We start from the raw sequence: 26,213 nt of genomic DNA, 5'->3' as shown, positions 1-26,213 counted from the left end.
GACTAACAATGGTGTCTTTTATTGTGCCACTGATTTTTGCACAAAGCTTCTGATGTTGCTACTGACTCTTATCATTTCTAGGCTCTTGATTATCCAATCATGTGGCAGGAAATCGAATGACTTCTTATAATCAATTAAAGCTACTTGTACGTTGGCCTTCATTCTTTTATAGTTTTCCAAAATCACCTTGTCAATTACGAGTCAATCTTTTGGGGGTTTTTTTTGCTGTTTTGGCAGTGTTGTGGGGGTTTTTGGTTTTGCTCACGTGGAAAGAGTTTGTTTTCAACTAGATGCCCTTGAACTGCATCAGTTACTACTTCAGTTAACAATCTGAAAGTTGTTGTAAGCAAGTAATTGGCCTATAGTTGCTGGTGCTGACCTTTTGATTGGCTGATTCGTGATCGAAATCTTCAATTTCACTTTCTTACAGTATATTGTTAAACTGCTTGGCAATGAGTAGGTGTCGACTAGTCAGATATTTCAACCAAAAAACATTCAGTTCATCTTCATCTGATACTGACTAAATCTTGATCTTCCTTGCATTTTCTCTACCATTTCTGCTGTTATTATAAGTTTTTTTTTATTTCAGCTTCCTTTTTTATCCTTATCCATCTTCTTTATCCAAGTTGTATTCTTGTTGTATTTCTTTGGGTTTTCACATAGCTGTGCCCAGTACTGCACTGTTTCTTCTTTGTCAAGTGTTCACTAGTTCAATGTGGTCTCTCCATGGATGCTTTGGTAGAAAGAAATCTTTCTGATTTGACTGAAATTGAGGTTCTGCCTAAGAGTGCAATTCAAACTTCTTATCTGCTGATGTTATTATATGGAGTATATATATCATACAATTATTTTTTATATTCATCTCAGCAACGAAGCAGCTGAACAGCTGAAAATTGTGATGCAAACATCAGACAAACACAAGTTCAACCATAAAACCATTTAAAATGTGATTGCAATGCACCATTCATAAGAATTACCCTCATTATCTCATCTGCATATTCTGACACTGAAATTAGTGCCTGGCTGAAGTAAATGACTGTAAGGCAACAAGAACCATTCATTCTTCCAAATGATGATTAATCACCAAGAAATACACAGGCAATGGGTTCATATATGGAGTAAAGGACTGAAATTTACATTGAATTATAATTTGAAAGAGAATTTTTATAAGAGTATGTACTGTTAGTATTTAACATCTGATAAACTGTCAAAGAGGTATAAGGGTATGCCAAATCTATGTTGGAAAAGTAAACAGTTTGAAAGTACTTTGGTAAGTATTTTAACTCGGAGAATTCTTAAATTGAATGTACAATTGAAGACAGAGGCTTTTGTTTTAGGTTTGATGGATAAACAGATTGAAAAAAACAGTTGAAACTTTGTTCTTATATGCATTAACAGCAGCAAGGCTTCTCTATGTGCAGAGATGGAAGGACTCACATATAACCCACAATGAAAGAATGGTGAAATTAATGGAGTTGGCAAAGATGGTACAATTGACTGCTTGATTAAAGAAAAAACTTTGTCTACCTTGTTTCTACTTGGAACCCACTTTTGGATTTTTTTTTTGTTTGAAATTGAAAGAAATAAAATTTTAATCTCAGGTTTTGATGACTAGATCTGTTTACGCTAATAGAAATACTGTTTATTATTGCTTATTCTAAGGTTATTTTTACCTGTATTGAAAAAAGTCAGAAGATACATTTTCACATACATTTTTCTCTACATCTGCACTCTCCCTACTCCTTTATTTTTTTTAAAAAAAATCCTTTTTCTTTGCTTTTTGGTATTTTATATTTTTATGAAATTTAATAAAGTTTTATTAAAAAAATAATCCCCAAGACAGACAAAGCTGTTGAATTGTTAGTGCTGGAATTCTGTAGCTCTCAGTTAATGTATTAGCATAAACCTATCCCTATTTTTCTAATTTGACTGGGAAGGATTAGAGACACCAGGCATTAGCACTGCTTCCTTTAACTAGCTTTACTACTCTTTCAAAGTAAATAAAATACAAAATTCCATTAGTTCAAATATTCACAGATCATGGGTCAGAAACCTTACATCAGAGTATATTACTATGGGGCACTTATCAAACTCAGGTAATAAAAGGCAGCTTATCTTGACATTGTATTATTTACAAAAATGTTTCTGAAAATAAAATGAAATTTAAAAAAAAACATTTATTTGCCATGCTTACTAATGTTAACTATTGGGCCTGAATGATTTAGAGATACATGCTGTCATACGAGCTTGTAAGGCAATATCTCAAATTCAGACTCCTACTTCCTGGTGCAACTGGTATTCCTGCCTCTAGTGAACTGTCAGATGCATCATAATCTGCAACTAATCTTTATAATCCAATCATTCATTCATAAAAACTAACTGCTCCTCTTGGGCAAAATGCTTATAATTTTTAATGCTATTAAAATTAAGATTAAATAATAATAATAATAATAATGATGATGATGATGATGATGTTGTTGGAAGGGACCTTGGAGGTCATCTAGTCCAACCCCCTGCTCAGGCAGGAAACCCTATACCATTTTGGACAAATGGCTGTCCAGTTTCTTCTTAAAAACTTCCAGTGTTGGAGCATTCACGGCTTCTGGAGGCAGGTTGTTCCATTGGTTAATTGTTCTAACTGTCAGGAAGTTTCTCCTTAATTCTAGGTTGCTTCTCTCTTTGGTTAGTTTCCACCCATTGCTCCTTGTCCTGCCTTCAGGCACTTTGGAAAATAGCTTGACTCCCTCTTCTTTGTGGCAGCCCCTAAGATATTGGAACACTGCTATCATGTCCCCCCCCCTCATCCTTCTCTTCGTTAAACTAGACATACCCAATCCCAGTAACCGTTCCTTATATGTTTTAGCCTCCAGTCCCCTAATCATCTTTATTGCTCTTCTCTGTACTCTTTCTAGAATCTCAACATCTTTTTTACATCATGGTGACCAAAACTGGATACAGTATTCCAAGTGTGGCCTTATCAAGGCATTGTAAACTGGTATTAATACTTCACGTGATCTTGATTCTATCCCTCTGTTAATGCAGGCTAGTACTGTGTTGGCTTTTTTGGCAGTTGCAGCACACTGCTGGCTCATATTTAAATGATAACTGAAATTACTACATCATGAGACTCAAGAATATCAATCGGTTTCACTGATCTGTCTCTATTTAGGGTGAGGCTAAGATAGGTTCCTGAATGCATGTTTTCTGCTTCATCATTTGCGTACAGAATATGATCCCTAAATCAGGAAGTTCTTCATTTAAAAAGTCCACATATTCAGAAGACATGGTCACATATTCAATATGAATGCAAGTTTTGGATAATTGATTAAAGAGATAGGAAAAAACCTTAATCTTTGCTTCCTATTTTATTACTTTTTTATGCCTTCAAGTCAAGTTTTGATTCTTGATGATTGCATGGGCTAGTCCCTGCAGTTTTCTTGGCAAGATTTCAGAAGTGGTTTGCCATTGTCTCCTTCCTGAGGCCAAGAGAGAATGGCTGGCTTCATGCCTAAATTGGGACTAGAACTAACAGACTCCCACTTTCTAGCTTGGTGCCTTAATCACTATACCAAACTGGTTCTCTTATTGCATGCAAGAATACCAATGTTAAGGATCTAATCTCACACAGCCAAAAATGCAACACAGACTCACAGCCCAGCCATGAAGCTTCCTTCATCATTTACTTTGATGACTAGAATCACCTACAGATCTGAGTCCCACAAGGCATTGCTTAGCCCGGGTTTTGTCTTCTGGGATACAGATAAGCTACCAATAAATAAATGAATAAAAGGGCACCATTCATTCTATTGCTGGCAGGCTGCATGCACAATGAATGAGCTCCTTTAAGGTTTTCTCTTATCATTAGACCGTGCAGGTCATTTCACTAATGTATAGTCACTCTTTTTAAAGAAAGCTTGTCTGACTTAATAATTAGGCAGATAAGAGTAGCAGTATGCTCTTCTGGGATCATAGTAGCTATTTGCCATGAAAGCCATACACAGTGCCATGCAAAAGAAAAAATTAATATTTTGGAGTTACAACTACTCTGTGCAGGTTTTTAACGGATCCTTTCACTTGTATAATATTATTCATTTATCAAGATTTTATTCAGAGGAGGCCTCATTCACCTGCTGATAGAATGAAGTTGGTAGTCAAGAAAAGAAGGCCTTCTCAACTGTGGATCTATGTCAGTGATGGCGAACGTTTTAGAGACTGAGTGCCCAAACTGCAACCCAAAACCCACAAGTGCTGGGTGGGTGTGGCCCATTGGGTGGGTGTGGCCAATTGGGTGGGCATGGCTGAAGTGGTAATGGCAAACTGGGTGAGACTAAAAAGTTCAATCAACCAATTCCAACTTTGCAAGAACTATTTTTTCCCGCGAGAAGTTGAAATTGACTAATTGAACCTTTTTTTTTTTTTTTGCACATGGCGGCGGAGGCCTAAAGCGAAAAGGTTTTATAAAACCCTGCTGAAGGCCTAGGACTAGGGCGACGACACGCATGCCCACAGAGAGGGCTCTGAGTGCCGCCTCTGGTACCCTGCCATAGGTTCGCCACCACTGATCTATGTATCTGAGATTCATCCAACTCAACTGCTATTAATATTTCCTTTACAGCAGGATTTTAAAATTATCTTTCTGGATCACATGACTGCCTATGTTAATGAAACTAAATGTTTCTTCTCTTTTCTATAGATTGCCCTATGAGAACATGCAAAACAACTGTTCTCAGCTTGATGTTCCTAATGGTGCTGGAATTAAAGGCTACACTAATTAAAGGCCTGGACCTGAGGGACATCACTTTGGGGAAAAGTCTCTTAAAATATGATCCACAAATAATTTAAAAAACAGCTTGATTTTAAGCATGTAATTGGTGTAACATGCTGCATTTTTCTGCAGATACATAAAACATTGGAATTTTAAAAGTAGCATATATTTTATTAAATGTCCCCCAGGCCCGCATAACATAACAACCAGAGGCCACACACAGCCACCATGGAGACTTGTGCAGCTTGCCAGGTTGTTGTTGTTTTTTTTTAAAAAAAAAAGCTTAACAAATCCAGAGCCAACAAACGGTCCTGCAACCTGGAAGGATACACTGCTGTCTAGTTTTTTACAGTCACTTCCAACCCAAATGACAAACTGTCAAATGATTCCAACACCTCCAGATGTCACTAAGATTGCCAGCTTCAGCATTGCCGACACACCACTAGCTGCCCAACAGATGATTGGCATGTCAGCAATTCTGACCTGCAATTATTGTTAAGTGTATCAATGTGGTCCTTTTGCCTATATGAGTTATGCAGGTCTGATCTTACCTGATACTGGCTGATTTTGCTTTCAGATCATTCCAACGTTGGTTCATGTCATCAATACGATGTTGTAACAATGCAGCCTCCTCAGAATTCCCCAAAGCTTTTACCATCTTCTGCCTGTTTCCATCAATGCTCTTGAAGATATCATTGTGAGCATCAATTTCAGCCTGGATGTCCTAAGGGGAAAAAAGGCCAGCTAATAAATCCAGAGACAAAATTGATATTAGTCCTATGCTCAGAATAAGGAAATGAACCATTCAAAATCCTCACTGTCTAAATAAAAATGAATATATCAAAATTACTACACTGGAACGATTTTAAAAGAATGCATTTTTCCATTGTGATATGCTACAGAAAATAAGTTATGCTGATTGCTATAACTAGGGCTTTCTTCTGAAGCTTTCCTGTACTAAAAATAACATATATGCCAAAATGCCACTATCATTATTGTTATTTATGTCAAGGATTACAAAAGTTTCAAGAACCACAACTTTCATACTAGGAAAATCAGTAAAGACAAATCCTAGATGATTGTAATCCTCCACAAAGCACAGTGAGCTTCTAGAATCTTCCAGTCTCTTAAAAAAAAAGATGAACTCCTCCCCTACTCCTACTTATAAAACAAATAACTTGTTTAAACAAAAGCCAGAGATGTGGACTTCAGATCTGCATTCAACATATAATGAGGAAAAAAATACGCTGCTGGCATTCTTCTGTTATTTGGACTAAACAACTGGAAATGGTTGAAAGAATAAATCCGGGGTCTAAAAATACAAAACTGCCACCTTCAGAGATAATTCAGGAAATATATATATAATGCTGTTGAATGCTATGTGAAGTCTTATTTTATTCTACTTTGCTTTTGTATGTGTTAGAAAATCAGGAAGGGAAATCATTGTTTGTTCTTTTATCTTTCGTCTCAAGCAATCCATTAGAGCATTTACTTTTGGGACTTTTGGCGGGCTCAGCAGGGCAGAGACAGCCTGGACAATTCCTATTGGCTTTTGAAAGCCAATAGAATTAGACTCTATTCAAGAGAGTCTATTCTATTGGCTTTCAAAGGCCAATAGAATAAAAGGGAGTAGCACAGCTAAGGAAAAGGGGGAAAAATGGCGGGATTGTGTTGTTTGGTGACCCCCATGAAATGGTCGTTCGACCCCAAATGGGGTCCCGACCCACAGGTTGAGAACCACTGCTCTAAGGAGTAGGGAAAGAGAAAGCTTTCATTTTTCATAGAAGAAACAAACAACACTGTAAGAAATATGCCATCATTATTATTGGGGAAGTCTTTCAATATTTAGGAAACAATATTTAAAGAGAAACATACAAATATGGAGAAAAACCATATAGTTCCTGTATATCTCCAAGGGATTATTCAGCAAAGTTTACTAGAGAAATCTTTATAGTATTACAAACATGGTCTTTTTTCTTGAGAGAAACCAAGCTGACAGGCTTGACTTCCCTAAAGACCTGATTCTTCCCTATTTCTATTCAGCATGTCTGGCTTTCCCACACAAGCTTTTACAAAGGAGCCCCAGAGAGCAGCACTGCATCAAAAAATTATTATTACTATTATTATACACCTAATAGGCATTTCAAAATTCAGTGACTGTTCCTATTCATCTGGGATATTATGAAATGCATCATTATCCTCCATGAGGAAAACAAAATAAATGAAATATGAGATAATCTGATGCTTCATCAAAATTATGGACTGAAATAAAATTCGGATTATTAATTTTTTAGAACAATTTTAGTCACCCAGAAAGACAACTGGTGGTGGCATGATAAGGAAAATAATTCTGGACTCAGTTGAACAACCCAAGATATTTCTGCTCTAGAAAAGTAACCTTTGTAATTGGAAGGGAATAAGTTAATTTCTATATTAAAATATCCTGCGGATCATGTATGGAATACTGCATATAGTTCTGATTACCACATCTGAAAAAGGATTTTGTAGAGCTAACAAAAATCCCTAAAATGATAGGTTAGACCAGAATAGTTTCCTTATAGGAAAAATAATTGCATCTTTTTAAAAATGAAAACAGGTAAGGGAAGATACAAAAGAAGTACATAAATTCATGCATGGTATGCAATGTATCACTAGAGAAAAGTTCTTATTTCATACAATATTAAAATTCAGGATAATCAAATAAATCTAAGTGGGAAGAGACCGAAGAGCAATAAAAGGAAGTATCTCTTTACACAATGCATAGTTCATCTGTGGAATTTGCTGCCATTAGATGTGATGACAGACATCAATTATATGGTTCTGAAAGAGGACATATCATATCCATAGTGATAACGTGACATTTCAAAAATTTTGACAAATATTCAGAACAGTTTGAAGTGACTCATGTATCGGTCATATAAATGCAGCTGTAAAAATATTATTTCTTCATATCCCTTGAAAAATGAGGCAGACACAGGTATACTTAATACAGCTCAAATATTTCACATTGAAAGAGAAATAATATGCATTTTTGCTTTTCATCCCCAGATAGGTAGGAAAGCAGTAATATTACATAACTATTTTTGTTTTATTTTTCCAATGCCTAGTTATCTAGGAGACATTCTGTTTATATAAGTGTATGCTCTACAGCATGGATTACAAAACTTTTTTAAAAAATCCTACCGTAACAGTGATTTTATAGAACTATTTTTATTTACACTGCGGCCATCTCTTTCATAATGCCTAATGGCAAAATCAAATAAAACAATTTCAAAAAACAACCGGTCTTTTATTCTCAGTAGTAGGACAGGAAAAAGCTCCAAGTCTCAGTGGAACCATAATTTATAAATGCATTATATGGTGTTCACTCCACAAGACTTTTTTCAAAAACAAAAACAAGGAGAAATTTAGAAATCATTTAGAACATACATAGGTAGAAAGGCTGTAATTAGGAAGAACCATTTTTATTTACAAAGTATGATTGTTTTATTGGAGTGCAATTTTAAAAAATCTGCATAAAACAAAGCCACTCTATAGATTATAACAGATTACATATAGTTTAAGTTACATAGAATTTTTGAAACTCTGGAGGCAGAAGACAGTAGGGGAATAGGACAGAATCTAACCAACTCTGATACTCCTCAAACAATAAGTAATTTGGTATTTTATTTTTTTCAATTAAAATATCTACTGTATTGAAAAGTTGCAGTTATATCACATTTTTCTGTGTTGTTTTATTTTGTATCTAAGACACCACACATACAATGTACCCAAGAAGCATAAACATTCCTTTAAAAAACCCAAATCATGAAACATAGTATAGTTACAAAATAAAACAATGCCAACCACTGTTATCAGGCAAAAATTCTACTCCATTCCATTAGATTCAGACATATAAAGAATTAAAGGAAAACCTGACTTTTCAATGATGGTAAATGTGCACAGTTATCTGGTTTTGGATTGGGAGGGGGGGGGCTTTTAAAAGGACTAGTACCATTTTAGTGTTTTGTCTTTTCTGCTATCAAAACTGTCCTGCATATAAAACTGGGTCGAAGATCAAAGAATTACACAGCAAGCTACTGAATGTTAGAAACAATACACAATGTATTTTCTTTAATGCATTGTGATCAAAGTTGCATGATTTTGTGTTTTGTGTGCATCTCTGCAGGAGATTCTGGGCTGAAGAAATAACTTCAAAAGTAATTATTCATTTTATCTTCTTTTCTTCTTTTGTGTCTTTTTATTGCCTTCTATTCTTTAACCTTGATATACATAATAAAAACTTGAAATTTAATTAATTAATTAATAATGAAACAGGCTACTCATTCTGAGAAAGAGGGGGCAGCCTTTTATTCATAACTTCCAATTCAATCAAGTTTTGAAGGAAGGGGAACTGACACTTGTCTTTTCCCCATAAGCTGGTGCCACAAAGGGGGTTCCTTTTAGAGTAAACTGGCCAGTGGCTGCATTGGTTCAAAGTTGGTGCTTCTGATGGGGATAAGTGTTAAGACGGGGTCTTCAAACTTGGCCCTTTTATGACCTGTGGACTTCAACTCCCAGAATTCCTTAGCCAGTATGCCTGGCTGAGGAATTCTGGGAGTTGAAGTCCACAAGTCATAAAAGAGCCAAGTTTGAAGACCCCTGTGTTAAGACCTCTTCATGGCAGTCAGTAGGGCCCAATCCACTACTACATCCTATGGATACAGGCATACAAGCCATTTTAAGTGTTCAAACTAGGCCAGAGAGTCAAGCAATCTACATATTGCTATGGACAATGGCCTACATAGCCTCAAATCAAAATTGTGATAATATTCTAATTCCCAAAAGGTATTTTCTCTCTTTCTCTCTCTCCAGGTAGTCTTTGACTTATAACTGTTTGACAATGGTTCAAATTTACAATGGTCTTGGAAAAAAATGGTTTGCAGCATGTTCTTGCTTACTACTACCCATTATACTATCCCTGAAGTCATATGGCTGAAATTTGGGTGCTTGGCAACCAGCTTTGACTTATGACCAGCTGCAGTATCATGCAGTTATATGACTGTAATTTGCAACCTTCCCAGTTGGTTTCTGACTAAAATTGGGGAAATTAGATTCACTTAATTACCATGTGATTTGCTTAACAGCCATGATTAAAATGGTTGCAAAATTAGATGTGGTCAACTGATAACTTGCTTTACAACTGCACTAACATATGATGGGATTTCTGGTCTCAACTGTGGTTATAAGTTGAGGATTCCCCTCCCTCTCTCAAATCCTTAAAATATCTTAAACCAGGTTCATTAGCAATTTGATTTGAACTAGAAAACATGTAGGGAATCAATGCAAATTATGCCTGTAATATCCAACTACCCAGTTATTCTCTAACCCAGTGTTTCTCAACCTTGACAACTTTAAGGCATGTGGACTTCAACTCCCAGAATTCCACAGCCAGCATTGCTGGCTGTGGAATTCTGGGAGTTGAAGTCCACATGCCTTAAAATTGCCAAGGTTGAGAAACACTGCTCTAACCTTATATAAAGCCCCATGCATAGAATCCAAAGACATATCAGAGCATTGAAATACCAGCAAACCAAGAAGTTGCTAGAGTTCATTATTTTCCTGTCAGGATGGTGAAGCTACATCTGAAGTCTCTATAGTTATGTCTGAAAATATAAACAGCACCCAGGCAGGAACAGAAGGATTATACTGAATTGCATCAGTAACCAGATGTAAGTCTTTTATCATCTGAGACAGCAAACAACATTTCATGATACATGTCTCTCCCCAGTTAGTCTTTTATGTTCCCTGGGCTATGCTACATTTTCATTTTGGCCTAGATGTTAACACTTCACTGCTTCTTTTGAGTTCTACATTGGTACTTTACTTCACTGGTGTAAAGAGTATGCAGACCGTGGCCACAACTATGCTGACATTTTCTATAGAATTCCTGCTCTGTCTTGGAAAATTAAACGCAACTCTGTTCCTTTCTGTCAATTCTTCAGATTATTTCTTCCAAGTATTTTAAGTTGTTGGGGTCCCCAATCCAAATGTAAGACTATCTCTGATTCATTTTGTTAGGAGATGTAGCAGTTAAATTTTCCAGTTGATTTCAGCCACAGATAGTGCCTACAATCCCAATTCTAAGGAAGTAACTTGAAAAAAATCCTTCTGAAGTACTATCAGAGTAAGCAGAAATAGAATTCCAATTATTGTCTGAAAATTGTCAGAACAGATCCTTATTGGCTAAAGTAATATCAAAGCAAATCTTTGAACAGAGATACTATCCAAATAATTGCATTTTCTTTTATTTCGTTCTTCTACATTTTGTCTTCTATAATGTGAGCTTTATACAATTTTCTGCAGCTATTGTAAATAAATGCACAAATTTACCATTATTATCATAGAGCCAAACATAGTCAGAAAACTCAAAAAAGAGTTTGAAATCTTAAGTGTACCACACACATACTCATGAGATAGCTGAAGCTACAATGCACTGATTAGAGGGTAATAGCAAGCTGAGAGAAAGGGGAAAAGAAAACTTCAAGTTGAACATTTATATAATAAAGGATGAATATGAAAGGCTTGCAGTCTGCCAAACTTTATTTTTATTTATTCATATATTTGCTTTAAACACTAACTTTCTCTCTAGTGTGTACCAAAAACAATCCCATAATATAAAGTTTGACATAGAAGTCAACGCTAATTTACTAATTCATTAATTTTAATACTTATTAAAAGGATGGTATAAGTCAGTAGTGGCGAACCTATGGCACGGGTGCCAGAGACGGCATTCAGAGCCTTATCTGTGGGCACGCGTGCCGTCGCCCCAGTCCTAGGCCTTCAGCTGGGTTTTATAAAACGTTTTCGCTTTAGGCCTCTGCCGCCGTGTGCAAAAAAAAAAAAAGTTCAATCAGTCAATTTCAACTTCTCGCGGAAAAAAAAGATCTTGCAAAGTTGGAATTGATTGATTGAACTTTTTAGTCCCACCCACTCTGCCATTACCACCGCAGCCATGCCTACCCAATTGGCCATGCCCACCCAATGGGCCACACTCACCCGGCATTCGACGATGCATAAGTGGGTTTTGGGTTGCAGTTTGGGCACTTAGTCTCTAAAAGGTTCGCCATCACTGGTATAAGAGATGGCTTTTACAGATTTTCTAGAGGAAAATAAAATGCACATGAAATTCAAAAAGGAAATAATCTAGAAGCAATGTAAAAGAAAACCCTCTCCCTGGTAATCAATCTTCTTCCTGCTCTTAGCTTCCGAGTAAACCAATGGGCTAATTTGGCTTTTCTGGAAAGAAGTTTCTTAAGAACCATAAAGTCAACCACTCTTCACTGTTTTTCATTAGATTGTTTTAACCATTTCTCCATCCCTACAAGCTTATATCAGCTATCAGTTTAAAACTAATAATGGAATTATCTATTTTTGACAAGAGAACCATATAGGACTCTTCTGCTTTTAGAACACCATCTTACCTGAACAGAATACTGAATTCAGCCTATGGTCAGCTATATGTATAGAGCCAGAAACTATTTGAGACCTTCATTGTTGAGTCAGTCACGAAATGGTAAGACACGAGAAGCAGTTGTAGTTCTCAGGAAACCTTTATTCTTCAGTTCAGCTTACATTGGAATATGGCGGCAACGCCTAAAACTCTCGGCCTCCTTTTATAGGCCTTTCCCGGGTCAATCTGCTACTTTTGGCGCACTAGCACCCGCGCATGCGCACACGTACTGGCGACAGCCTGTCTGGTCCTGGGCAGCTTGCACCAGCCCGGGACCGCCTGCAATGCCCCGAGCCTGCTTGCAAGGCTCAGGACATAACACCCCTTTCTCCCGGGCTAAAACTACGACCAATGCCATAATAATACACAACCCACTCTTAGTACAATGCTCTGCTCCAATGTTCGGAGTTCCCCCCGTTTCCATTGCCTTAGTGTTTCTACTTTCCTACTGGCTCTGTTTAGCCAATAGTGTTATGTAATCCTCTAAGTACTTAGGAGATTTCCTTGCTCTCTGTGACCTCCTAAGCTCTGGGTGTCTGACAGGTACCCCCTGACTGAGGGGTGATGTGTGCCTGTTTCCCTTGTTATGCCTTGGTGACTCCCAAGGACTGTGCTCCAATGCCTGGCCTGCTTGCTTGCCCACCGGGCTCGTCAGGCCAGGGCTTCTTCCAGTGTATGACCTGGTTGTCCCGCCTAGCTGTAGGCTCTCTGGCCCTTCTAAGTGACTGTCACTGTTGGGCGTTTCTGTAGAACCTCCTAGGTCCGTCCAAGACCTGTCAGGAGGCTGTCTATCCCCTGAATCCCGTTCTGTGTCCGGGCTTGTGTGGGTTTCAGTACTGTCCCAAAACTCAGTTGTCCCCTGAGTGTAGTCAGAGGTGTTGTAGTCGGGATTTGGTTCCTCGACCATCTCTCTGTGTGTTTGCCCCCTTCTAGGGACAGGGTTGAAGTCAGGCCAACTAGGAGGAGTGTGTGCCAGCTCTCTTCCCTCACCTGGTTCACTTTGAGGTAGTTTTCCACCCTGGCTACGTAGGACTCCCACCTCTCTGGATGTGAGACGTCGAATTCCGAAAACCTTCCAATCTTTGCCATTTCGAATCAGGAAGGGTCTATCAGCCAGCCTACCCCCGAATGCGCACTGGATTGGCGGGTAGCTGCCGAATCAACGCCGTTCCTGCCGCTCCGGACTCACTCGGGTAAGCTTTACACCTTTTCTTCTTTGATGTAAGGCTATCCCACCTTCGTCGCCAGTGTTGAGTCCGTTGCGAAATGGTAAGACACGAGAAGCAGTTGTAGTTCTCAGGAAACCTTTATTCTTCAGTTCAGCTTACATTGGAATATAGCGGCAACACCTAAAACTCTTGGCCTCCTTTTATAGGCCTTTCCTGGGTCAATCTGCTACTTTTGGCGCGCCAGCACCCGCGCATGCGCACACGTACTGGCGACAGCCTGTCTGGTCCCAGGCAGCTTGCACCTGCCCGGGACCGCCTGCAATGCCTCGAGCCTGCTTGCAAGGCTCAGGACATAACATTCATAATCTTCATAAAGGATGTGAAATATACTAAACCATTCCTAATTAGACTACCTTACTGTGGGCAATGAAATGTCCCAAGGCAAGAACTTAGGATAATCCAATGTCATGTTTGAGATCATTCTGGCAAACTCAGGAAGTTAAATATAAAGACCAAAGGTGTTTTTTTCTAAAAGGCAACTGGAGTTTCCTGGTTTTTTCCTTTGAAAACATTTCACTTCTCATCCAAAAAGCTTCTTCAGTTCTAGTTCTTCAGAACTAGAATTCAGTTCGGTTCTTCATGACTGAACAAGCTTCTTGGATGAGAAGCAAAGTGTTTTCAAAGGGAAAAAAAAAACCCAAGTAAGTAAAGTTGCCTTTTGAAAAAAAAAGGACCTTTGGGACAACATGGATGATTGAAAATCTCCATAGACATTTAAATATAAAGCAACATAACCGATAATACACTAATAGCATTCCTCACTATCCTAACATATTAGCATATGCTTACATTTCTGGATGGAATATCTGATCAAAAAGATGAAACTCTTATCGTGGTTGATTAATTATGTGCCATCAAGTTATTTTTGACTCCTAACAATCAACATAGATTTTCTTCAAGATGCCCTATCCCTAACTTGTTCTTTCAAGTCTCCCCACAGTGCCCTGCTGTAAATGAGTATATCCAGTCTTCTTCTTTTTTCTTCCACCTTTCCCAGCATTAGAGAGCAGGGCCTCTGTATAATGTGCCTGAAGTAGGACAATTTTAGGCTGATTTGTCCAAAATGGTGTAGGGTTTCCTGCCTGAGCAGGGGGTTGGACTCGATGACCTCCAAGATTCCTTCCAACTTTATTATTGTTGTTGTTGTTGTTGTTGTTGTTGTCGTCTGTGCCTTGAATGAAAACTCTGGGACTTATCTATGCTTGTCATCCAGAATTGGATAGCAGATGTCTTACCAGCAAATGATTTCATATTAAAGAGCAAGAATTTAAGGTTGAGAGGAACCATTAGTGGTTGTTGCCTGAAAGGGAAAAAAACAGCCATTGCTCTGTCCTCCCTTCCCTATAAGAAAAACATACCAGATCTTTCCCATCCATTATTTCTTCAGAGTTCACTTTGGCCTATTTTTCATTCTACAATGTCCCCCCCCCTTTTTATGATGTATCTTTTAAAAACAGGCTACAATCAATCACTGTCCAAAATTCTGCCACAGTCTCCTGCTACCTAAATTAAAAGTGGAGTAGGTACCCCTAGATAACGGGATCCACCAGAGAGAATATTTAAGAGAAAAAGAGACATTTGTTGGAAGGGGCGTTGGTCTTACCTGAACGCCTTTTCTCAGTACGGAGATGGATAATCCACGGATGGGTTTTCTCTGTCTGCCTGCTCTTGAGACCAAGTAGCCAAAGCTTGACACGCCCCCACTTCCTGTGGAGTCCATTCTTAACGAGGGCGAATTGGCTGATGATTGACGACGTATTGGCTCTCAGCTCCCTACTAGCGGCCTGCTGGCCTTGGGGTGGGTGTGGATTATCCATCTCCGTACTGAGAAAAGGCGTTCAGGTAAGACCAATGCCCCTTCTCCAGTACAGGAGATGGATAATCCACGGATGGGACGTACCAAAGCCTCACTGTCCCAAGGGGTGGGAAACAGATAAGGCCGGTAGATTGATCTCTGAGACAACTTGCTGGAGGACCCTCCTACCAAAGGAGGCGTCCGCCGATGCAAAGCGGTCTATCTTGTAGTGTCGTATAAACGGGGAAGGCGAGGACCATGTCGCGGCCCTGCAAACTTCCTCGATTGACGCCTGGGTAGCCCATGCCGCCGAAGTTGCAGCGCTTCGGGTGGAATGGGCTGTGAGATGACTTGGGGGCGGCAGGGATGATACATTGTAAGCTTCTGTGATACAGCTTCGGATCCACCTTCCAATGGTGCCCGCGGAAACTTTCCGCCCCAAGGTGCCCGCTTGGAAGGACACAAATAGGGCCTCCGATTTGCGGAAGGGTTCTGTACGCTTTATATAACGCCGCAAGGCTCTGCGGACGTCCAATGTATGCCACTGCCGCTCCCGGTCATGTGTTGGATTTGGACAGAAGTTTGGGAGAATTACTTCCTGTGTCCTGTGAAAGAGTGAATTCACCTTCGGTATGAAGGCAGGATCTAACCTAAGGACCACCCTGTCCTTGTGGAAAATGCATAGGTCGTTTCTGACTGACAGTGCGGCCAGTTCCGAAATTCGTCTGGCCGATGTGATGGCAATCAGGAACGCCACCTTTAGCGACAGGTGTCGCAAGGAAACGGTCGCCAATGGTTCAAATGGTGACCGAGTGAGTGCGTGAAGGACTCGCGGTAGTTCCCAGGACGGGTACCTGTGAATTACTGGAGGTCTGGTGTTATAGGCGCCCTTGATAAAGGCGCGGATCCTGGGGTGGTGAGCTAAGGGAACCGAATCCGTACAGGTGAGGGTGGACAAGGCCGCCACTTGCCTGCGGATGGTCACGGGGGCGAGGCCTCTGTCTAGTCCCTCCAAGAGGTAATCTACTATCTGAGGGATGTAGAGTTTGTGTAAGTCAAACTGCCGTTCCCTGCACCAAAGGCAAAAATTTTTCCAAGTGGAGTCATAAATGCGGTTTGTTGCCGGACGGCGTGAAGCTTGAATTATGGTAATGGCCCCGGGAGAGAATAGTTCCTGTGCCATTATCTGGCACTCAAGTGCCAGGCGGTCAGTTGTAACCATTGGGGTTCCGGGTGACTGATGGTTCCCTGGTGTAGGGACACTTGATGAGGGGGAATGTTCCATGGGGGTGACTGAGACAGGTTCATCAGGTCGGCGAACCACGGTCTCTGTGGCCAATATGGTGCTACTAGGATCACTTCTGCCCGCTCCTGAATCAGCTTTCGGATGACCGCCGGTATGAGTGGTAGTGGGGGAAAGGCATAAAGCAGACCCTGAGGCCACTGAGTTCTCAGAGCGTCCGTCCCCTCTGCTCGCGGGTTGAAGTAACGAGAGTAAAATCTGGGGAGCTGGGCATTGTCTGATGATGCGAACAGATCGAGGATCGGGTACCCGAACTTGCGGGAGATGTCTAGGAACAAGTTCGGGTGTAGCCCCCACTCCGAAGGGTCCACTGTGGTGCGGCTTAGGAAGTCCGCTTGCTGGTTGTTGACCCCCGATATGTGTTCCGCTTTTAGTGACTTCAGATTGGGCTCTACCCAGCTGAATAGGAGTCGTGACTCTGTCATCAGGGTTTTTGATCTGGTCCCCCCCTGCCGATTGATGTGTGCCTTGGCTGCTACGTTGTCTGTTAGGACTAGAACGTGGTGGCCTCTGATTCTGTCTTTGAATTGTTGCAAGGCTAGGTGGATAGCCCTGAGTTCTAGCCAGTTGATGTTGTTTCTCAGATCCGTGGCGGACCAACGTCCCTGTACAAACTGGGAGTCCAGATGGGCTCCCCAACCATACAGACTGGCGTCTGTAGTGATGGTAACTCTGACTGGTTCCTTGAAGGGTGACCCCTTGGTCACGGCCCGAGAGCACCACCAGCGTAGCGCCCTGCGGATTTGTGCCGTGACCCTGACTAGGTGGTTGGATGCGCTGGTGTTCTGCCGTTGGTACGGGAGCAGAAACCACTGTAGTTCCCGTAGGTGGAGCCTGGCCCAGGGTACAATGGCTATGGCCGACACCATCTTGCCCAATAATTGGGAAAGTGTTAGTATCGGAACTGAACGTTGCCTGTGAACCCAGCGAGCCAGTTCCCTGATGCCGGCCACCCGGTCTTGGGAGAGATAGACCATACAGTTGGTTGTGTCTATCATGGCCCCCAGATGCAGCAGCCTGGACGAGGGAACTGTCTGGCTCTTCTGAAAGTTTACTGAGAATCCGTGTAATTGGAGGACGCGAATGACGGTCCTTACGTCCGCCTGAGCTGTCTGTAGGGATGTTGCTTGGATTAGTATGTCGTCTAGGTAACATTGGACGCGTATTGGGATTTTTCTCAGTTTGGCGGCTACCGCTGCTAGTATCTTGGTAAATACCCTGGGTGCCGAAGATAGACCGAAGGGGAGAGCTCTGTATTGGAAGTGTTTTCCCCCGTAACAGAAACGTAGGAACCGGCGGTGGTTTGGGTGGATGGGGATGTGAAGGTAGGCTTCCGTGAGGTCTATCGATGCCAGGAAGTCTCCTTCTCTGATGCTTCCCAGGATGGACTGAAGGGATTGCATCTTGAATTTTTTGTATGTGATGTAGCGGTTGAGGTTTTTTAGGTCCAGGATTGCCCTCCATCCTCCTGAAGTCTTTGGAACCACGAAGAGGATGGAGTAAAATCCTCTGCCTCTGTATTCCGCTGGGACCGGTTCTATTGCTTGAATGTCCAACAGGTGTTGGATGGCCTCCTGCATGAGTTTGCGTTTGGTGGGGTTCCTGGAGACCGAGCAGTTGATGAGTCGGTCTGGGGGTGTGACCAGGAACTCCAGGGACAGCCCGGACTGGATGGTTTGTAGTACCCAGTTGTCCGTGGAGGTCTGCTCCCACTGGTGGAAGAAGTGAGCTAGTCTTCCTCCAATGGGTAGGTCTATGTAGGAGTCATTTTGTCTTCCGGTACGGACGACCCGTTCCACGAAAGGGTCGTCTCGACTGGTTTTGTTGTCTGGGCTGGAACCCCGGTCTGTCGTAGGGGCGGCCGTACGGTTTGTTCTGCCTGGGAGTGAATGGCTTGGGTGCCTGACTGATAGGCGTGGTTGTCGGTTGGCGAAAGGACTGCCTACGAAAGTAAGGTGTGGTACGTTTGTCTGACCTTTTGTTCAAGTGTGCCATGACCTTCCGCTTGTCTTTGTTCTCTACAAGATAGGGGTCCAAGGCCTCCCCAAACAGACCGTTGCTTGAGTAAGGGGCGGTCGCTAGCCGCCACTTAGCCTTGGTGTCAGCTTGCCAGTGTTTTAGCCATAGCATTCTCCTGGCAATTATGTTGGATGCTATGGATCTGGATGAAAAAATGGCCGATTGGAACGTTGCGTCTGCAGCGTATTCCGTGGCTGCTACCATCTTAGCCAGGTCCTGGTGTGTTCGTATGTCCTCCATAGGAACTATGGTTTGTAGTTGTTGCAACCAGATGAGGGTGGCCCGGACAAAAAAGGAGGCCGAGGTGGCTGCTTTGATGGCCCATGCCGCTGTCTGGTGGGTTTTGCGAAAGGCTTGTTCCCACTTTTTGTCATCTGCCTTAAGGGCCTCCACTAGGTCCCCAGCCATGGCTGTCTGGGAGACCAAGGGGGTCCAGGCTTCATCTACTTTAGGAATTTCTAAGGCCTCATTGAGGTCTGTGGCAGTGCTGTATAATTTTTTGTCCGTACCACTCACTGATGGGAAGGAAGCGGGAGAGTCCCATGGCTTCTTGATCCCTTTCAGGAAAATGGCGGGGCAAGGTATATGGTGTTGCGTTGTCACCTTTTCTACGAATACGGGTCTGGATGTGGTGGCCGGTGTCGCTTGCGGCTGAGAAAACTGATCCGTCCCCATGTCCGCAATGGCTGTGGCCTTGCGTAGTATCGTGAGGAAGCGGTTGGGATTAAATAATCCCCCTGAGGGGGGCTCAGGGGGAAGTTCCTCATCCTCTGACATAGAGATCCCAGGTTGATCCTCCTCTTGTGGTGAAGAATAACCACTCATGGAGGACTGGGCCGGGGAGACGGGTTCCTGAATGCCTGAGGACTCTGAGGGGAGTTCCGAGTGTGGCATGGCTGAGATGGAGGGCCCCTGGTCGTGGTGGGCGGAGCGCTGTGCTAGGGCTCGGTCCACCACTTTGGTTAATAGGGCCTCTAGCCGTCCATCTGCCCAGATGTCCCCTATGTCATTACCTTTGGGTGTGGTGACCGCAGGTGGAGAGTTGGACTCAGTGGTTGTGCCTGCCGCCGTGGTTGTTTGTTGGGCTGATGTAGATGGCGGATCCAGTGGTTGCGGTGTTCCTGGAATGGACCACGCGCTCTGGGTTGATGTGGATGGACCCAATGGTAATTCCATCTCGGTGGCCGCTATTTGAACCAATTCCAATTGGGCCTGCCTCTGCGCTCTGGAGAACTCCTTCTCCAGGGCCTGGTGCCTACGGCTGGCTTGCTTTTCCGCCAACTTGGAGGGCCTCTTGAGCGAGTGTTTTGTCTTCGCTTTGCACTTGCCTGCCGCCTTCTGGTCAGAAGGTGTGTTGCAGCCGTAATTGGGAGGTGGAGGGGTCGTGCTCATGGATTGAGGCAACGAGGGTCCCTCCATTCCGCTTGAGCAGTCCCAGAAAAACTGAGAAGACGCTCAGGCAGGCAAGTATTGGCGGGAGCGAAATTGGAACAAGTACCAGGACTGTTCCCCTGATCACCCGACCACAACAAAAATATTCTCTCTGGGCTAAGGTCACGGTAGCTGAGGGAGGTACCGAAGGCACGTTTGGAACCACTCTTTGGGTTCCGCCCGGAGGCCTTAGGTGACCAGGCAACGTGCACCAGTAGAAAAAGGAAAAGGGAGGCAAAAAATATCAGTGGCGACCTCAAAAGGGTCTGTAGGCCTAACTTAATACACAGCAGGTATCAAATGGCGGTCACCTAGAGCGGAATTTATTCTTATTAATACTATTACTATTATACTAATAATAGGAACAACAATAATAATAAAATAATAATAATAACAACAACAACAATAATGGTGATGATGATAATATTGTGTGTTCTGTCTTTAGGCCTGTTGGCCCTGCAGTCGCTTAATTTTTAGCTTTAAAAAAAAAAATTTTTTTTAAATTATTATTATTATTATTTTTAAAATTTATGTATCTATTTTTATTATTATTATATTTTGTCCTATTATTATATGTGTGTATCGGGGGTGGAGCGCTGGTTGTGTGCTCCTATTCCGCCTCTATCAGTGATTCCAGATATGATGTAGAGCTTCCTTAAGCTCGGTTTGCCTTTCTCTGGCAAGAGATGGCAGCCACAGCTCGTTTCTCCCTGAAAAAGGGCTTTGCAGATCCCAGGAGGGTTCTCTAGCCTCCGTTTCTTGGTTGGCTTACTCCCTTCCTGTGCTTCGTTTCCCTCTGAAGATAAGCTCCGCAGCCTCCCAGAAGCTGCTTGTGCCCGGGGATTTAAATTTGGCGCGCTGTGACGTTTTAAGGGAATCCCAGTCAGGGATTGCCTATGTTGTCTGAAAACGGCAACTAAAATGGCGCCCACGGTTGCCCTGGGCTGCTAGGGAATCTCCGATGATCCGAATTCAAGTTTGAATCCGGACCTGGAGATTGTTATTTTTCCCCCCAATTTGAGGAAAAAATCCCTTGGAAGGTTGGGGAGAAAAGCTCAGCAAGTGGTCTCTGCTGATGCCTTTGTTCCCCCCCCCTTTTTCACCTCCAGAGCCCTGGGGCTGACTGGGATCCGTGGGGAGTTTTCCCCCCCACACCCCCTTTTTCAATTTTAATATAGGATCAGGGATGATCCCAAGGAAAACTTAGTGGTTGGGGAAAAGGTTCAGCAAGTAGTCTCTGCTGATGCCTTCTTCCCCCCCTTTTCACCCCCCAGAGCCCTGGGGCTGGCTGATATCTGTGGGGAAATTTCCCTCCCCACCAATCCCCTTTTTAATTTTAGGTTTGAGATCAGGACTGATCCCCAGAAAATTTTGTGGTTAAATTCCTATAGGTGGAAATTTTTTGGGAAGGGGAAGCCAATTATCAAGGGATAATCAATCAATGGATTTCTTGTCTAACCTGATAAGCTGAGAGCCACGCCAAAACGAGTCTTCTCCGAGCAGAGACCAAGTTAAGAATGGACTCCACAGGAAGTGGGGGCGTGTCAAGCTTTGGCTACTTGGTCTCAAGAGCAGGCAGACAGAGAAAACCCATCCGTGGATTATCCATCTCCTGTACTGGAGAATATGTGGATTACGAATTATAGAAATCAATTGTTAACGATATTTCCTTACAAATGTAAACTAAGCAAACACACTGTTAACCGACTATTATGTGACTTATGTTTTAAAAACCAATAAAATTTATAAATTAAAAAAAAAATAAAAGTGGGGTATGTACCCCTAGTCCCAGGCTTCTCAAAGTTGTAACCCCTTTTCCATTTGATCCTTCAGGAGTCACCCAACATTAGAATTCCTTTTAAGTCCAAGGAAACTAATATAACACAAGGCATATGACCTCTATGAAAAGACATGGGTCGAAAGTCCAATCCTGCAGGGAAGCTGTTTTTACAAGTGGCAAAATAGAAGAATAGGAAACTAAAGAGCATAGAGAACTTTCTCTATTACTGTTCATCTGTCTGATACTGTTCGCAGAGTGGTACCAGTAGGACAAATATAAATATATCAGAATGACTTATTTATGGAAATGGACTCAAACTAATTTTGTATTTTTAAAAGATCGTTACTAGTATGTATATTAGTTAAATGACTGGAAGAAAATGAATACTGAGAGCTGCACAATTGCATGAACTGCACTTTACTTGTATACTCATTTAATCAATGCCCCAGTACATAAAACATATGCCAATGGGGACATAATTTTGCAATTAAGAGAAAACATGAAATAAAAACTGCAGGAAATGGTGCATACCCCAATTCAAAAATTAAGTTTAATTAAATCCAAACAGCTACGGAGCAGAATACCTTTAAAATGATAAAGAGAATGCAACTAAACAAATTCAGTTACCAAAATTTAACAAGATACCTTTAACGGACAGATAAGCCCACATAGAAAATTAAGACAATAAAATAGCCAATCATTTCTAGGATAACTTTGTATAAGGGACACTGAGAAACAATCCATTTTACCTTTTTGCTTGGAAGTGATTTATTTTATTTTTTTAAAATGTGGGATACTCTTTTCAAAGAAGCTGAAAGAACAATCTCTACAAAACAATCACAATCAAATGGAATTGCTTTCTTCCAGGCAGCTGTAATCAGAAGAATCTACATTTGGTCACTGCTAACAGGGACTTGCTGTCAATGATTAAAAAAAAAAAAAAAAAACTTTGGCTTTTGTAGGGCAGGCCAGACAGTGTGCTGCATTTGAATTGAGTACTTTAGTTATAGTTCCTGCTATAAATCAACTCCAATTTCACCTCACAGTGTCAAATTATCTAGCTTCCAGTGTATCAGGAGGAAGAGCACAAATGCCTAGTTTGCACTCAAAAGGGAGTATGGAGAAATGAATTATAATAGAACAGAGGATCCAGTTCCCAGCTTCAAAACACAGCTATGACTTTCGAATTGCTCATGCATCTCTGCCTTATGTTTCTACATGGGTAGCTCTGTAAACCTCTCTGGAGATAAGTTCAGTAGTAACACATTTATTTCCATGTAACTTTTTTGTGAATCACAAGCTATGATAATATGGAGGATTTTTTAGATTTTTTTTTAATCTCACCTTTATCATTTTTAATAACCAACTTGAGGTGAACATATCTAATAATCCTTCCTCTCCTCATTTTTCCCATAATAACCTGTGAGGTGAGTTGAGCTGAGAGGAAGATATTACATGTACCCACTGAAATACATAATACACATATACACACACATGTATAAGAGAGAAATAAATAAATATACAGCTGGTGAAAATTACAAATAAATTATTACCTTTAACAAAAAATGGGGATTGAGTGTGACGCAATCTTAGAATAATCTGCTGAAATAACACATCCCTATGCGATAAGATATAAAGTTTAATCCACAAGAAAAATATTAAATCCATCATGAATTGTAGCTCAACTGTTTTGTGATGAAACCTGCCTTTGTAATTCCTGTGCTGTAACTCCTGGTAAATTAAGAACATCTATCAAGCAAGAAAGAATGAAATTCTAAAAACAAAAAAAGAGAAGCATCCAAATTGTGTATAGTTTAGTGAATCTGAGGAGGTAGTTTTTTTTTTAAAAAAAAGGTTCCAGTCTCATAAAAGTATAACAAATGTTACCTTTCCTAAAGACAGCTATATTTGTCTAACACAACTGGATCTAAGAAGTTGTAAGGGTCTCATTGTGAGGGAGGGAATGACTCCAGCCACTTTAAATAGGCAGTGATCAGGGTGTCCCTAAAGAAAGCAAATGTGGACCCAGAGTATGAAAAAAGCTAAAGATTAATAGTCAATACCTCATCTCTATAAGGGAAAGAGCCTTTTCTGTAATGGTACCCCATTTATGGAATGCCTCAGAGAGGTTTGATTGGCACCTACATTAGCATTTTACCTCCAGGTGAAGGTCTTTTTATTTTTCCTATTTTTTATCCTATTTTAATTGAATTTAATTAGTATTGTTTTAGAAATAAATATAATATTTAAGTTGCCCCATGACAACTATTTTCTTAAGTTTATAATGCCTCATTCATTCTGAACAACATATATCACATTTCATATAGGTAATGAAGACTATTTACCATACATGTAAAACACTACTATGAAGAGCTCAACATATTTTAATTGCACGTTTGAATGTAGATGTGTGTGTTTGAAGTGTTCAGAAGTTCTTTACCTCTATTCAAGCCAAACCATCAAACAATACTTTCAGGTCATATTTCTGATATGCTGGCAGCATCTTAGTCATTATCTTTGATTGATCCAGCATCAAAGACTGAAAAAAACAATGCCTCTCCTCTCAGGCTAAGGAGATAATTCTTCAAGAGCAGCTTCAATAACATTTTTACACCTATACATTTTTTAAATGAAATGGAATATTTCATGAAAATTTTAAACTACCTGATGTGGTTTATATTCAAACTTTTGCCGTGGTAGAAGCTTAACTGATTGTGGATGCCCTTATCATAACTGATAAACAAGGCTGCCCAAATCCGGATCAATATCTAAACTGATGAAACAGTCTCCTTTAAGCACATTCTCTCATTGCCTGTAGTTCATGCTATTCCCTGAGGCAATGAAGGACGGGTAAATCAAATATGTATGGAACCAGTTCAGGGCAGCAGCCGTAATTGCCTCTATAATTTATGATGGATGCTCCTTCACAAAATGTTACAGCTTTTATCAAAATAAATGACATAAGAGTGAAATGTATGGCTTGACATGAAGTTAATGTAGAACTAATAACATAGAGGCTGTTATTAGACATACTGTAAGTAAGAGGATAAGAATTCTGGTCTCTATTCACAGCTCAATGATATATAGGAATACTTCAATATATATATCCTATGCCCGCTGATTCCAATGTAGAGATCCGAATCAATTTCAAGCTCTTCAGTAAAAGTTGATAGAAATGAGATTCTGAAACTGCTTTTTAAAAAGGGAGGAGGAAGGACAGATTGCCTCAGTCTTCCTGAAAATGTCTAGGTCTCTAGCAGTCATCAATTTGATGGTCCCTAACAATCAATGCAATGAAGCAGAAATGCAAAAAATGTTTTAAATAATCTGATCTCAAACTGCTGAGAACTTCAAGATAAAAACCATCACTTTTGATTGGCCATAAGAGCGCACCTGGATCCTGTTCAGTTCATACAATCAAAAATATATGAGGGGAAGTGAATCAGGACTATAATGATGAGAAAGTTAAAGGCTGTTCTCAGTCCAGATTTGGGGGGGGGGGGAGACGGAAAGTGAGTGACTATCTTTGTATCTAAAATAACAGTTCAGCGTTCAGCTATAGCTCCTCCCCCAAAGTAATCTATCCTGTCACTGATATCAGAAACCAAGAAATATTCCCATCTGCATATCTGATGTAACTATATCTTTTAGCCAATTTGGTCTAGTGGTTTAAGACATCAGGTTAGACTTCAGAAGACTGCAAGTTCTAGTCCTGCCTTAACCATGAAAGCCAGCTGGGTGACTTTGGGCTAGTCACTCTCTCTCTCAGTCCGACTCACCTAACAATGTTGTTATTGCAGGGAAAATAGTAGAAGGAAGCTGTTTTGGACACATTCACCACCTTGAGTAATTTGTAAAAATAATAAAGGCAGGATACAAATAACTACAGTAAATAAATAATATCTAACATTGGTCATATCCTTCTATCCAAATTTTCTGCACAAAAATAGAGGAAAAGTTTCAGATTGTTAGTCCGCATCCAACTTATTACAGTCAGGTAACCAAGAACTAAACAATCAATTATCCTGAAACCTGCATAGAATCTAAGAGATTTAGACAACAGTGCAATCTCTGCTCTATTTCTCAATGTAAACCATCCAGCAGATTTACTAAAAAAGTTTTCTGTGACAAAGTTAGGTGAAAAACTGGAGGAGAAAAGCCTGTGGTAGCACAAAAAAAAATAAATCAGAAGACTGCAGTTCACAAAAGCTTATACTAACTTTAAATAAAAAATTGTGAGTTGGAAAAGGTACTACTAGACTCTGCTTTCTTTGAGAAACTGAAATAGATTTGAATGATCAGGAATCATTGGACAATTAAAAACACTTATATTTTCCCATATTTTATTTGAGAATGGTACATATTATATTGGACAACAGTGATTCAACAGCAAAAGATC

At 40.9% G+C, this 26,213-nt stretch overlaps 1 protein-coding gene across 5 annotated transcripts in view; it reads right to left on the bottom strand.

Moving 5' to 3' along the window:
* Nucleotides 1–26,213, bottom strand: part of UTRN (utrophin) — a 348,263-nt gene that overhangs the window by 110,093 nt on the left and 211,957 nt on the right. For all 5 annotated transcript variants that reach the window (XM_039346845.1, XM_039346844.1, XM_039346843.1 and 2 more), the window contains one exon: nt 5,317–5,489. In XM_039346845.1, the coding sequence (XP_039202779.1) occupies nt 5,317–5,489 (173 nt within the window). The remainder of the gene's footprint in view (nt 1–5,316; nt 5,490–26,213) is intronic.

Source organism: Crotalus tigris, unplaced genomic scaffold (assembly GCF_016545835.1).
Source record: "Crotalus tigris isolate CLP2741 ecotype Arizona unplaced genomic scaffold, ASM1654583v1 scf7180000018030.5226217, whole genome shotgun sequence".
Taxonomy (NCBI): Eukaryota; Metazoa; Chordata; class Lepidosauria; order Squamata; family Viperidae; genus Crotalus; species Crotalus tigris.
Note: the sequence above shows the minus strand (reverse complement) of the source record. Positions and strands in the feature narration are given on the sequence as shown.